This window comes from Lepidochelys olivacea (assembly GCF_965140295.1).
Source record: "Lepidochelys olivacea isolate rLepOli2 genome assembly, chromosome: 4".
Classification (NCBI taxonomy): Eukaryota; Metazoa; Chordata; order Testudines; family Cheloniidae; genus Lepidochelys; species Lepidochelys olivacea.
Window position 1 is genome coordinate 118,617,615 of NC_140414.1, and position 15,177 is coordinate 118,632,791.

Genomic DNA, 15,177 nt, shown 5'->3' on the forward strand with positions numbered 1-15,177 from the left:
AAATCAAGAATTGCCTCTCCTCTTGTGGGTTCCAGGACTAGCTGCTCCAAGAAGCAGTCATTTAAGGTGTCAAGAAATTTTATCTCTGCATCCCGTTCTGCGGTGATATGCAACCAATCATTATGGGGATAGCTGAAATCCCCCATTATTATTGAGTTTTTTATTTTAATAGCCTCTCTAATCTCCCTGAGCATTTCATAGTCACTATCACCATCCTGGTCAGGTAGTCAGTAATATTTCCCTACTGCTATATTACTTACATACTCCTACATCACTGCAGTAGAATATTTAATGTGTGTATCTTTCCCCATCAATGAAATTTGTATTGGGCGCTCTAGAAAATGCTTATAAATAAGATAAGTATGTATTATTGTTGTTATTATATTATTATTATTATTTTATTAAGAACATAAGAATGGTCATACTGGGTGAGACCAAAGGTCCATCCAGCCCAGTATCCTGTCTACCTACAGTGGCCAATGCCAGGTGCTCCAGAGGGAGTGAACCTAACAGGTAGTGATCAAGTGATCTCTCTCCTGTCATCCATCTCCACCCTCTGACAAACAGAGGCTAGGGACACCATTCCTTACCCATCCTGGCTAATAGCCATTAATGGACTTAACCTCCATGAATTTATCCAGTTCTCTTTTAAACCCTGTTATAGTCCTAGCCTTCACAACCTCCTCAGGCAAGGAGTTCCACACTGTGTGCACTGAGTGAAGAAGAACTTCTTTTATTTGTTTTTAAGCTGATACCCATTAATTTAATTTGGTGGCCCCTAGTTCTTATATTATGGGAACAAGTAAATAACTTTTCTTTATTCATTTTCTCCACCCCACTCATGATTTTTTTATACCTCTATCATATCCTCCCTTAGTCTCCTCTTTTCCAAGCTGAAAAGTCCTAGCTTCTTTAATCTCTCCTCATATGGGACCAGTTCCAAAGCCCTAATCATTTTAGTTGCCCTTCTCTGAACCTTTTCTAATGCCAGTATATCTTTTTTGAGATGAGGGGGACCACATCTGTATGCAGTATTCAAGATGTGGGCGTACCATGGATTTATATAAGGGCTATAAGATATTCTCCATCTTATTCTCTATCCCTTTTTTAATGATTCCTAACATCCCATTTGCTTTTTTGACTGTCACTGCACACTGCGTGGACGTCTTCAGAGAACTATCCACGATGACTCCAAGATCTTTTTCCTGATTAGTTGTAGCTAAATTAGTCCCATCATATTGTATGTATAGTTGGGGTTATTTTTTCCAATGTGCATTACTTTACATTTATCCACATTAAATTTCATTTGCCATTTTGTTGCCCAGTCAGTTTCGTGAGATCTTTTTGAAGTTCTTCACAGTCTGTTTTGGTCTTAACTATCTTGAGCAGTTTAGTATCATCTGCAAACGTTGCCACCTCACTGTTTACCCCTTTCTCCAGATGATTTATGAATAAATTGAATAGGATTGGTCCTAGGACTGACCTTTGGGGAACACCACTAGTTACCCCTCTCCATTCTGAACATTTACCATTTATTCCTACCCTTTGTTCCCTGTGTTTTAACCAGTTCTCAGTCTATGAAAGGATCTTCCCTCTTATCCCATGACAACTTAATTTATGTAAGAGCCTTTGGTGAGGCACCTTGTCAAAGGCTTTCTGGAAATCTAAGTACACTATGTCCACTAGATCCCCCTTGTCCACATGTTTGTTGATAATAATAATAATAATTAGTATCATGATACTTAAGTAAGGATTGTTACCTTAAGCATGATCTAAACCTTTGTAGAACGTTAATAATTTTTTAAAAAAGACAACTAAAAGAATGAGATTATCTGATAAAGTCAGGGGAATGTCAAACACTTCTTTACAATTATTTGAGAAAAATCACCTTATAAAATGGTGTAGTTAAATCTGGACTGCCATTTAGACTACTTACTGGTACGTCAGAGTGGCAGGTGCATTAGGTCTGCATCTGCCCCTGTATTAAATGCATCTTATCCTTACGTTTTTAATCCAGCTCTTTGCAAGGACCAAGATACTGATTGTTGCTGGCAGATTCTTCAGACTTAGGATAATTGGACCATGATCCCTTCCTCTTTCAGGGATTTGTTCTTTGAGTCACTTTAGATTTCAAAAGGGTCTCAAAGGTCACCAAGAAAGACTGAAAGATTTAATATCAATCATTGTTAATCCAGTTCTTTTTATATGTGTCCAATTCACAGCGAGCTAGATGCATTTAAAATGAACTTGTCACTGCAGAGCACAGTACCTGTTATTCCTGAGGCATCCAGAATTGACCTTATGCTTTGCAGGGTCCAAGGCTCTGGAGAGAGAAATGTGCTGAGAATGTCCTGATTCCAGAACCAGAGGGGTTGTTCAAGCTAGACTGAGTTGCTAAATCAATCAGTACATGAGGGCAACAAGGAATCACTTTGAATGCTTGTGCTTATGACCAGTCCTGCAGGCATCTCTACCTTCTTCTGTGTTTCTTAACCAGTTATAATTTCTCTGTGAAATTAAATAGATTACAGACAGAATTATCATTTAAGAGATCTATAGATAGCAGTGACTCAGTAGATTTCCCTAGTTACAATACGGGCAGCATAAACCCATATGGCACAGGAGAAATGTTGTTTGTGCATGGCCAGCAGTAAGTGGGCGCTATCCAGTTTATTGCACTGAATGCAGCATGTGTGATTATCTGCCTTGTAAGCAGGGACATATGTGTACATTCGGTGCAAGCAATTCATGGCCCTATGGTCTCTTGAAACCAGGGTGGCTGAACTGGAGGAGCTAAAGGACACAGAGAGATACAGAGACAAGACTTTCCAGGACACAATAGAATTGTCTCACCCCAAGTCTGACAGCCTCTGTGCTGTTGAGGAGGATGAAAGTCTTGGGGAAGGACATCAAAATGGCACAGAGGAAGACGATCCCATAGTTGGGACCCTCCTTCCAGATGATGTCATGGTATCCTCTCACACTGAGGATACCCCTCCTGGGAGGGGATCCCAGTTATTAAGAAGAGACAGGTAAGAGTAATGGGGGATTCATGTACTAGAAATATAGATAGTGGGGTTTGTGATGACTGAGAGAACCGCATAGTGTATTCCTGCTGGGTGCGAAGATTGTGGACCTTTCAAGACATCTAGATGGACTTAAGTGCAGTGCCGGGGAGGAGCAGGTAGTCATGGCATGTGTAAGTACCAGTGACATAGGGAAAGGAGGAGAGAGGTCCTGGAGGCAAATTTAGGCTGGTCTCAACACAAACAGAACTATACTGTATTGGACACTCTCTATTAGCTAACTAGGAAAAGCCAAAACAAAAACCAGGAAAGCAATGGCTGAGTTTCAGACTCTGCCAACCCTTTAATGCTAAGTTGTTTTTAGATTAAATCATTCTGTTCTGATTCTTTCAGTTGTGTGTAATATTGGAGCCAATGCAAGAACTGATGTCAAGACATAAAACTTACAATCTAAGTCCTCGGGACTGCCTGAAGACATGCTTGTTTCAAAAATGGCAGAGAATGGTGGCACCACCAGGTATGTTTTTCTCTCTATTTTTATTGCACTTGTTGTTGTTATTATTGAATGAATATAGAAACACTGAAAAACTTTGCGGACAATCCACTAGGAAAGGAAATAAGACAACAAAGTTAAGCACTATTCTAAACATAACCTTAGGGATTACATTTACCGGGGATTGACGCTGCTGCAATTGATGCAGCTGGAGTCGATTTAGCGGGTATAATGAAGACTCACTAAATTGACTGCAGAGAGCTCTCCAATCGACTCCGGTACTCCACCAGAACGAGAAGATTAAGGTAAGTTGATGGGAGAGTGTCTCCCATCAACGCAGCATGGTGTAGACATTGTAGTAAGTCATCCTAAGCTATGTCAACTCCAGCTACACTATTCATGTAGCTGGAATAGCGTAATTTAGGTCAATTTACCCCGGCTGTGTAGACCAGGCCTTAGATATAATTCTAATGGTATGTAATCTGACTCTGATGCTACATAATATTAAATAAATTTTAGATGTATACACATTCAAATAGTTTTACAACATGTAAGATATAATTCAGCATAAGTAAAAGATAATACATAGTATATGAAATGCTCATTGGCTCCATTAGAATTCATAGTTTATATATTACAGCTTCCTGCTGTGACTCTGGAATTACAGCTTCAAGTCATAATTAATAGTCTTCTAGTCCAATAAATTTTTACTTACAGGCCTGAATTTAACTTCATTGATCATAAACACAAAAATACCATTTACAAAAAAAATTTAAATTGAAAGTAAACGCACATACCACAATCTGAGTGAACTGTACAAGTTATCACCTTTGGTTTTTTGTGGCCAAAGGTCTTAAGTCAAGTGAATGTAATAGTCTTGACTCGATAAATATTTGGAAAACTAGTAGAGAAACATATTTTAGCACAGGTCGACATATTCTACTGTGAGGGTCTACCAAAGGTGAGGTCTGTGACTGAAGTAGCAGAAAATGATGTAGCCTTTCACTTAATTGCAATTGGATGCTGACAGTACTTTAGAAAGCTGCTCTTATCTGTAAAACATGTTTGACATAGACAGATAGTCCAAAGGTTAGATTCAGTGGGCTTGGAGAAAGTAGAGTTGGATTCGGTTGTTAGCTCTGTGCCTGACCTACTATCTGACCTTCAGCAAGCCACTTCACCTGTTGGTGCCGCAGTTTTCTCTAATGATACTTAACTATAGTGGTTCTTTGTAAAGCACTTTGAGATGCATGGATGGATAGTGATGTAAAATTAATTACTACTAAAACTGAAACCAGATTCCATTTCTTTTTGTTCCATGCAGCATTCACATGCTCATGGGTTCGCTCCAAAATAATAATGATGATAATAATAATAATAATAATAATAATAATTAATAAAAATCAATAATTACCCATGAATTTAAAAAAAGCTGAGAAGAAACAGATTTTTAGCACTTCTTTTTGTAGTTAATTCTTCTATGGGCTTTAAAATGTCTGTAATTTGCTTTGCCTCTTACATTTTTATTATAGCAGAGCCCACAAGACAACCAACAACCAAACGGAGAAAAAGGAAAAATTCAACCAGCAGCACTTCAAACAGCAGTGCTGGGAACAATGCAAATAGTACCAATAGCAAGAAAAAAACAGGAGCTGCAAACCTGAGCCTGTCAAGTCAGGTACCTGTAAGTCTCACTTTCCTTTTAGGCCTGAATCACTTACAATACTTTAAGCTGCCCCTAAAATTTTAAAGAAGATATATTCTTGAGCCAAAATTATCACAAGCATGAAGAGACCTTACATAATATGGTGTGGATACAGGGGAAAAAGAGATGAATTGTGAGGAATCTGTGCTGAAGTGCAATTTTAATAAATAATCCTCAAGCAGTGGATGTAATTTTGGGAGGCATGATCCAAATCCCATTCAGATCAATGGGAGTCTTTCCACTGCCTTCAGCTGGAGTTAGGTTGGGCTTTTGGTTATCAGTAGTAGCAGTGCTGATAGATTCTTTCAGACTCCCGTCCATCGCAAGGCAGATGAACACATTAACCTTCGTAATAGGATCACAGGGATTGCCAGACCAAACCAGACCAGTGGTCTCTCGAGACTGCTGTCCTGTCTCCAACAGTGAGTGACCTTTGTCAGATGCTTCAGTGGAAGCTGCAAGAAACCCCACACTGAACAAGTATGGAATAACCTGAGAGTAGAAGTTATCTCCTCATAATCCCTATCAGTTAGCAGTTGGCTTATGCCCTGAAGCATGAGAACTGCTGCCCCTTACAAATTTTTATCCCGTTATGTGTAACTATTAATGATTTTGTGGTACATATTAACAGCTAATTCTTTTTTGAACCATACTAAGATCTTGATCTCAGTGGCATCTTGTGGCAATAGTTCCATGGGTTAATTATGCAGCATGCAAAATAATATTTCCTCTTACCAGTGTTAAGTTTATTGTCTTAATCACTACATATGAGTAATCAGGTCCCAGACTGTGAGTGAATTCTCTCTTATATCCAGAGAAGGTAGCACATGCTTTTGAAAGCTATGGAAATTAATTTGACAATATGGGAACTAACAGAATAACATGCAGTGACTTTTATTGTATTTTTGATAAACATACAAAATGGTGGGTCCTTTGTGGATCCTAACAAAGGATGTAGGCCATTAATAATCACCTGGAGGTGGGCTCCCAGAAACCCTGACTTTTTAGGTAAAAAAGAGGAGTGGACTATCTAAAAGTAATACCATACAATATGAAATGGACTGATTCTACAACTGATTGAGCAACCTCCTAGATTACTACAGCTTTTGGCTTCAGTATATCAAGTTCATATTTTCGCCCTGTCAAATCAAATTTTTCATGTGGATCCTTCATCTAAGGAGAAGATTTTCACTGCAACTCTGGCTGTTCTTCCACTATTCTGGTGGCAGAAAGCATCCAGAAAGCTGGCATAACTGGCTACCCTGGAGATTCCTTCCATCCTCAGGTGCCACATGCTGTTACGTCTGGCTATTCCTGGCTGCCAGGATGATGCCTTCGCAGCTGTGAGAAACCATGTTGAAGAAAAAGCAACCTTCAGGTGTAGGTAGAGAATCCAGATTGCTCCCCAGCTGTCTCCAGGATCAAGGGACAGTAAAGACAGCTTGTACCACTTCATTTCTCCCACCTCCTTTAGTGAGCTCAATTCAGCTGAACCAGAATCTGTCCCCCTGCATACACATCACTTAGGCCTCCCCATCCCAGGAGATCTGTTCATGCAACTCTCATCGACTGCAGTGGAAGTTGGCACTCACATCTTATTGAACAATCAAGCCCTTTAATAGTAAACTTCACCCATTGATACACAAGGGTGAGAGAGTTTTCTTTATATCTCACTAATTAAAGAATTATTGTAGTGCAGCTCTCATTGATGGTAATGATTGTTGTACATCTACTCTGATGCACACAAGGGTACAATATATTCCATATGATTTTTCCAAGTCATGTGGGTTGACTTTCAGTCTTCACTGTATTTCATAGTGCTTCATAGAGAACATATTTTCATTATTGTTCATCTTTTGTAGAAAAAAATACTATTATATAGGACAGACAGAACCTAATGTGTTTTCAGTTATAGGGCATTCCGGTGTAAACCTATTCAAATCTTTTTTCTTTAAATTAAATATACCTTTCACCTAAACATACTGAAGTGTCAAGGGCATGTGAGTGAATGAGGCAAGACCATATTTCTTTAAAACAATACAGTCTAGGATCATCATTTCAGAAGAGTTTGTGTTCTCTAAAGCTGGCTACAGGTCGCAGCAATCTCGCTTTCAGTTTGCCTTTTTTAACCTCATCCACAAGCAAAGTGATCAATAGCAAAGGTGAAATTTATTACACTTGCCTTCACCGATATGCAGTGAGGGAGGGAAACATACTACATTTCCTTTGCCCTTGCATGTGTTCATCCTCAATATAATGCCCTCACTTCACAAGTTTCAGGCTACAGTTTGCCATTGAACTGAAATCCCTGTTTGTCATGGCACTCTCTGTGGCTAGACCTGTCGTTTTCTCTGCTCGTGGGAAATAAACAACTTGGAACTAAACAATTCTGCAAATGTTGAAGCACCAGGCAAGTGAGGAACTTCTCCTTTCTTCCTGCTGTCATTAGCTAACAGAAATTAGATGATCCCAACTTCTGGCTCCAGGTGACTCAACTAAGCAGCACCCGCTCCTGTTCCATTTTCCTCCACATCATTTCTCTGGAGGACCCAATGGTGAGCTCATATCCAGAACCATATTGGGTTAATATGAGGTTTCCCTTTTTCTCCAGTGATACAGCTCCACCCAGCAAAGAACTCTCTCCTGTGGGGTACAGTCATTTCCCCACGATCTAGTGAATGCTATGCTTCTATCTCAGTTTCTCTCTAGTAAATAAATTCATCCTGTCTTCCAGGTTAAAAAATGTTTCTGTGGCCTGTCCCCAATAAGGTCATTCCTGTTACAGAACATCAGTAACTCTCCACTCCAATACTGCCCCTATATTGGCACTGCCTGTGCTCTGGATGCTGTACAAGACATTACCCCCCGTAAATGTCACATTTGTCACCTGAGCCAACAGAACCTTTTCAGAACCCAGTATGAGGTCTCCATCATTCCACAGTACTCTATAGGCATGTGATAGTTCATCTTCAGCACACGTGGTCACATCAGCTAACACAGACATTGAAACCACAGTGGGTCTGACACTTCCTGCATAAACCCTCCCAGGACTTTGTCCAAACTCACTGGGATAACAAAAGCTTTATCAGTGCACTACTTGAAACACTATTTGCCTAAGTGGCCTTCTCCCCCTCCTGCTACAATAGTAGTACGGATGCCGTCTCCTCAACCTGCTTCCATTCTGACCGATACTTCTGGCAGCGACAATATTGACAATTCAGTTACAAGCACCGGCAGTGAGACAAGGTGACTGTATTTCCATGCTGGGGCCCTAGAATTGTACTGCTCCAGCTTATCTGTTCTTTGCATTGCCTGAAGTTTGACAGAGTTTGTAGCACGCTATGCAGTGATGCCCACATTATGGGTGAAATATCTCTGCCAGTAATTCCCTGTGGGTCATACAGTAGTTTCATTCCAGTTTTCTGAAGATCAAGCTATAGAAGACCACTGTCCATTCTCAGTCACGTCCTCTTAGGAGAGCACAGCTCCTGTCTCTCACTGGCAGCTTTTCCCAATGCAAAAGAGCATCCCTTTCCAGATATACTCTGAATGATGTTCTGATCAAACTCTCCTTCGTCTTCTGGAAAGCCTGACTGCACTGAGCGGTCCCCCAGAATAGTGATCCCTTCTATGTCAAACTGTACAATGGGCAGTGATAAACTTCTAGCACAAAGGGACTCCTGTAGCTGGCAGAATGCTGAGATTCCAAACCCTAACATTGTAGTCACTTTCCTAAGTCTACAGAGATGCCCCAGAAACACCATTCCCCTCTAGAAGAACTTGCCCTTCACAGGGTTAAGTTTCAGGATTGCTTGCCAAAGCCACTCCAGCACATCCATTCACCATTTTAGTTCTAGCTCAGAACTTCCTGCATATGCCAGGATGTCACCCTTGTGACACCTGACAGAATAGTATCATGCCATCAGATCCATGTAGAACACCCAGAGACTTCTTGATGACTCAACAATTCCCTTAGTTTTAAGGGAATGGAGGTGTGCAAGTCAGTTTAGAATTTTTTCTCAACCATGACGGCTAAATAAACAAGAATAGATTGTCAACCTAGTGGGCAGCTGAAACTGAGAAGTGTAAACTACCCATGCATCTCAAGGGGCTGATAAGCCTGAAACCTAATTTAAATGGCAGCTCTATCGCTGCCCATCATTTTAGCAGAAATGTCAAGCTTTCTTCACTGGAGGTAGTCACAGATTTCGGTGTGGGAGGCACTTGGGCAGGGGATTGTTCATGGTTGCTGTGGTGGGAAACCAAAAGTTCAAACCCTTCAGCATAATCACCTCCAACCCCATTGACAAAGGACAAGGAAAGAGAGTTACATCCTCACCCCAGTATCAACTGATACTCCTGGGTGCCCAAAGTTGTCAAAAACAGTGCCAAATTGTCAAAGCCAGGAGCTGCTTGCCCATGAAAATGCCTACATTTACGCATTAGAAGTACAGAAATTTGGGCAAATCAAAATTTGAGGACAGCTTAAATTAAATGAATCTAATATCACAGGAAGTAACACAGGGAATAATGGTCTTATTGTTCTGTTTACATATATATATATATATATAAAAATTTAAATTTGGGGTCAGTTAGGGATTTTTCAGTATGAAAGGCACTAAATATATGTAAGCTGTTATTATGATTATATTATTAAATGATCATTTTCTATCACGTAGTGTAAAACATCCACTGCTTTATTTACAGAGCTTCACTGCAAACATATTTTCTATCACTAAACATTCCTTGGCTAAAAATGTTTCTAATCACAAAGTAAATTAATAAGAATGACTATAGCCTAAATCTTTATTTAAATAATCTCGTCAAATATGTGCTACTGTAACTAGCCCAGAGCAGTATGTGTGGCCATGCAACAGACTAGGGTTTAATTCTTGGATTCTGCTTCTCACTCCATGAGCAGGAGCTAGGAGTACTCCAGAGCTGCAGCCTCAACCCTGGGAGGGATGGAGCCTTGTGTCATTCGAGAACAGTGACCCCCACTGGCCAATTTAAGGAGAAGCGTTGAGGGGCTCTAAAAGGAGTCACTTCCAGTCCTCCTCAGAGGTTGGTGGAACTAGTGAGTGGAGGTTAAATGGGTGGGGATCTTCAGCATTCCATTTGAGGAGCAGAGAACCCACTATGGGGAGAAGATAGCATGCGTGCTACCTGAGAAATTATTTATTGCCTGATATAATACGCTACAAAGAGCAAGAATGTAAAGAGTATGTGCTCTCTAGCTAATGCTGTGGTATCTTGTAAGTAAGATCAGGGAAAACACCACTAAACTCAATAAAATTGTAGTTTAGCTCCCAGACAGAAATTATATACTGAATATGGTGAGGAGAAAGATAAGCAAGTTGTTCTCTCTTGTGGGTGTTGTTATACTGAAAGAATAATAAATGATCTGCAAGGGATCATAGAAATTGGAGATGGGACATACTTACTGGGTCACTTAGGGCTTGTCTTCACTCCCGGGTTATGTCGACTTAAGTTACGCTACTCCAGCTATGTGAATAACATAGCTGGAGTTGACATAGCTTAGGTCAACTTACCCCAGGGTCTTCACTGCATTGCGTCAAGGGGAGACGTTCTCCGGTCGACTTACCTTACTCTTCTCAAAGAGGTGGAGCACCTGAGTCAACTGGAGAGTGCTCTGCCATTGATTAGCGACACCTGCTGCATCAATTGCAGCAGCATTGATCTCCCCCATAGTGAAGACAAGCCCTTCATTTATACCCTGCCATTGCAGGAATGTTTCCTATATAATACTGAGGTGACTCGAGTGATGGGGCTCTTACTGATTCCTTTCAGATATAATTCCATAGTTTGCTAGTCTGAGCATCAGGAAAAATGTCCTTCCAATGTGAGTTATATTGTCCTTTACTTAGTTTCATCTTGGTAGTCCTGGTTACACCTCTTTGGACCACCCTACACAATTCCTCTCCCTTTAATCCTTCTACCCATTTAGCATATGCCTCCGTAGCAGTAATCTGGTAAAATGTGTACATATTTTGTTCTTTTAATTGTCCTCTTAAATTGGGCCTCTAGCCTCTTAGCAATTTTTGATGCACTTCTCTGAACTTCATCCAAATTGCTGACATCTTTCTAGTATTGAAGTGCCCAGAATTTGATGCAGAAGTCAAGGTACAGTCTCACCAGTGTTTCATAGAGATGAACTATCACTGCCTTAGTCTGTGATTCAATATCCAGCTCAACGTCACACTGGTCTTTTTTGGCTGCCATATCACATTGCAAGCTCAAATCGAATTTGCTGTCCTCTTACTGCTTTCCCTACACAATAGGGTCCATCCTGGTTCAGCACTGCAAAATAAATGTGGTCTGTGCTTTAAAGGCATAAGACTAAATTAGAACAAACTTTTGATTATAAACACCTTTGTTACTTTAAACTTTTATGTTGCAAAGCTGTGTGATGGTTTGATTTAAGAAATATTTTATTGATATTGAGAGTAACACAATAAAGACAATGTAAAGAAGAAATTATGTAATACATTTCCTCCATTCCACAATTCCTCCCTGAGTACAGTTTGAAAGTACCATATACACTTTCTTCCATAACATCTCAGCTTTTGTTAAGGAATATGATGAAGCAGTGTAAATATTTATAGGCAATAGCTTGTTTTATTTCATGGAGAGTGAAGTACATATGTAATAAAAATCTTATTATATGCAAGCAATAGTATTCTGTTTGCACTTTACAGATGCTTTATATTCATGAATAAAAATACATCCTTTTATATATGAATCTGTGTGGATCGATGGGATTATTTGAAGGGCTGGTTAAATCAGCAGGTACAAATCTGGACATCTGGAATTATTGCACTTTCACCAAATATGTTATCTGGAGCCCTACCAGTCCCGCTGCATCAAAAGATTCATTCCATGTATTTACTTCCCCAGTGCTGTGGTTTGCACAGCAAGCTGATTTTCCTCAAAACAGAGAAAACAAGAGAGCACTCTGTTTTCCAGTCTGGCTTTGCACCTTTCTACTCCACGCTGGTTAGCGTGCAAAAGCAACAAAACTGTGGTACACTGTAGTACAGTCGGTGGTTTACTTGTTGTCGTGGAAGGACAATTTGTACTTAAAGCAGTGATTAGATGGATTCTTTCCTTCTTGAATGCTTCAGTTTTTGATGACTACTAGCTTCATCAGTATAATTATAATTAGCACTCTTCATCTTCCTTTGATGGTACCAGCTGGACAGATTGGTCCTCTGACTGCACAGATTGGCGGCAGGGTTGCCTACGTGAAGCTGGGTGACAGGCACCATGAAATAACAGATGGTAAATTTAGGGCTTGTTGGCAATCAGCAGGTTTTTGCTAATGACTTAATTAACTATGCAAATTGTCAAATCAGCGTGAACATTGTTTTTATCAAAAACTTTACCTAAATTAATTACCATAATTAAGTAGCAGAATGTCAAGTATATTGGATGTGCAAAAGGGCTTCATTGGCTAGGGATGAGAGTTACCGTCTTTGCACTGTGTTCCTTTTTTCAACAGCCTGAGTGTGAGAAGTACTGTGTCATGTACTAGATTTAATGCATGAATGTTACAAAACTGCAACTCATTTGCATCCTGAGCAGCCTTTGTAAACAAAATAATTTATGGCCTGGAAATTAAAATAATTTATAGAGGATAAAAATACCAAGTAGAAGGTTAAACCAATCATTTCAAACTTTCGACCACTTTTGTAGTCGGATTATTTTTTAAATGTATATTTCATTCTTCTTGCTATTTTTATATATTTTTGGGGTTTTGAGACCCAGGGCCTTGAATATACAAATCAATGAGGGTTTTACAGTATTTTATTTTATAAATTAAAAATCAAGTGCAAGTTTGCATCATGGCTCTAACCATATAGGAGCGTCTGATTCCATTGTGTGAATGTCACAAAATTAACAGATTCAGATCCTCTAATATGGCTATTTTAAGTTGGTTTTTTCTCTCTCAAGGTTTCCATATAACAAATGTTGGGTGCTGTTCACAGGATGTGATGGTGGTAGGAGAACCAACACTGATGGGAGGAGAATTTGGGGATGAAGACGAAAGGCTTATCACTAGACTAGAGAACACACAGTATGATGCAGCAAATGGCATGGATGATGAAGAAGACTTCAACAATTCACCTGCGCTGGGAAATAACAGCCCATGGAACAACAAACCTCCTGCTAACCAGGAGACCAAATCTGAAAATCCCACGCCACAAGCTTCCCAATAGGTTATTCTGCAGCATTATCCACTGTTATGTATGTCAGTGGATTATAATTACTATTTTACACCATTCTTAAAAAAAAAAAACCTTTCCAGATACAGTATCTATTTCTAAACTACAGCTATTTGATTTTTTTTAATTAGAGAAAAATCATATATAAGCTTTCATGTACCTTTCTTGGAAGCTTTCACACATGACATGATACTGGCACTGAACTCAATTAAAATAATTGAAAATTAAATAGCACCTGGTGGCAAATTTCAAACAAAGCATTTTGTTGGAGGGGTCTTTTTTCCTCATCAAACAAAGGCCATATTTAACAAGTCTTCAGTGCTCAGGATCTCGTTAACATAACTATGGAAAACTTTTTTAAAATTGTAAAATATTTTCTTCTTTTCAACTTGCACCTACAATTTCTTGTTTCAGATAAATCAGCTTTTTAAAAGTAATTTAAAGCAACCTTAGTTCTTTCTTTAACTCTTCTTTCATTGGTTAACCATTTAAAGGATCCAGCATTTTTAATTTATATTGTAGCTGATGCCAATAGTCCTTCTGTCATTTATCAAAGTGCTGAAACAAGAAATGTCTTTTTTTTTCATCAAAGACATGAAAAATATTTTTATGTGGAGAAAGATGCCCTGTCCTATGAGAGTTTATGCTTTGTAAAATTGCTGTTGATCCAGATATTTTAAAGCCATGTAATCCATTAATTTTGTGGGCAGCTTAATAAATCTAAAATTTTTGTGTTTATTATTGTATCTGAGTTGGCTTTGTTGTTATTTCTTTTCATAGTATATTTCTTGTATCATATTTTTGTAAAGCCCTGGAGCCCTCAAACCAGTTAATTTTTTATTATTATTCTGGTGTATTTATGTGAAACTTTATAAAAGAAACTAATTTTTTTCATTTCCATATTAATATGTTCAATTCATCATGTAAAGACACAGTGAGTCAGTGTGTTATATAATACAACTGTATTTTATGTATGCTTTGCCAATAAGTGTGCCAATAAACTGTGTTAACAAATGTGCTCTTATATAGTACTTTTATAGTTCCTTACAGACAAAAAACATACCAACTTTGACTGATCACATAACAGAAATGATAGGTGCAGTTGATCTGAATTCCTTTGTCGATTTCTTTTCTTGAGATCAGTGTTTCACCTACCATCATCATCATCATCAACTGTTTCTAGCACAAAGAAAAGGCTGTATTTAAAGGTATATAACAGTCACATTTTAATTGGTTTATATCTTCTCTCATTAAGTGTTTGTGTCAGTGAGAGCCCAATAGCAGTGGCTAGCACCAAGCCCAAAGAAGTATAATATAGCAGGATTAGCACTGAACTACCTAGGCCGAAGCACCCCAGTATTGAGCTACATACCTCTGATCTTCTGGTCCAGGGAGTCAGTTGAGCAGAGGCAGCCCACTCTGCTGAATTCTGTGTGATAGAGTTCCATAGACTATTGACAAAAGGATTGGAAGTTATCGTTTCTTCTTGTTTTGCTATCCAATACAGTATTCAAAAATTCCAATTTGCAACCTTAACAGGAACCTACAGCGTTTTAAATAGCACTGAACAACTTGATGCACATGATACCAGAGCAATCCATTCTGGGACATTGTAACAAAATTTGTTTCAGACAGAACAGGAATTGCTGAGAATGTCAAAAGAGTACTGTGAACTCCATTAAAAAGTGCAATCCTGAAGGGAAAGTA

At 39.0% G+C, this 15,177-nt stretch overlaps 1 protein-coding gene across 6 annotated transcripts in view; it reads left to right on the plus strand.

Moving 5' to 3' along the window:
- LDB2 (LIM domain binding 2) overlaps positions 1–14,408 on the plus strand; it is a 490,344-nt gene extending 475,936 nt beyond the window's left edge. Inside the window, exons 6-9 of one of the 6 annotated variants that reach the window (XM_084627462.1) lie at positions 3,420–3,543; positions 5,052–5,203; positions 10,146–10,288; positions 13,234–13,357. In XM_084627462.1, coding sequence (XP_084483588.1) covers positions 3,420–3,543; positions 5,052–5,203; positions 10,146–10,250 — 381 coding nt within the window. In that variant the 3' untranslated portion in view covers positions 10,251–10,288; positions 13,234–13,357. Of the gene's footprint in view, positions 1–3,419; positions 3,544–5,051; positions 5,204–10,145; positions 10,289–13,233 lie in introns of all 6 variants that reach the window. The other 5 variants (XM_084627461.1, XM_084627458.1, XM_084627457.1 and 2 more) reach the window with 5 other exon arrangements.
- Positions 14,409–15,177: the final 769 nt, after the last annotated feature.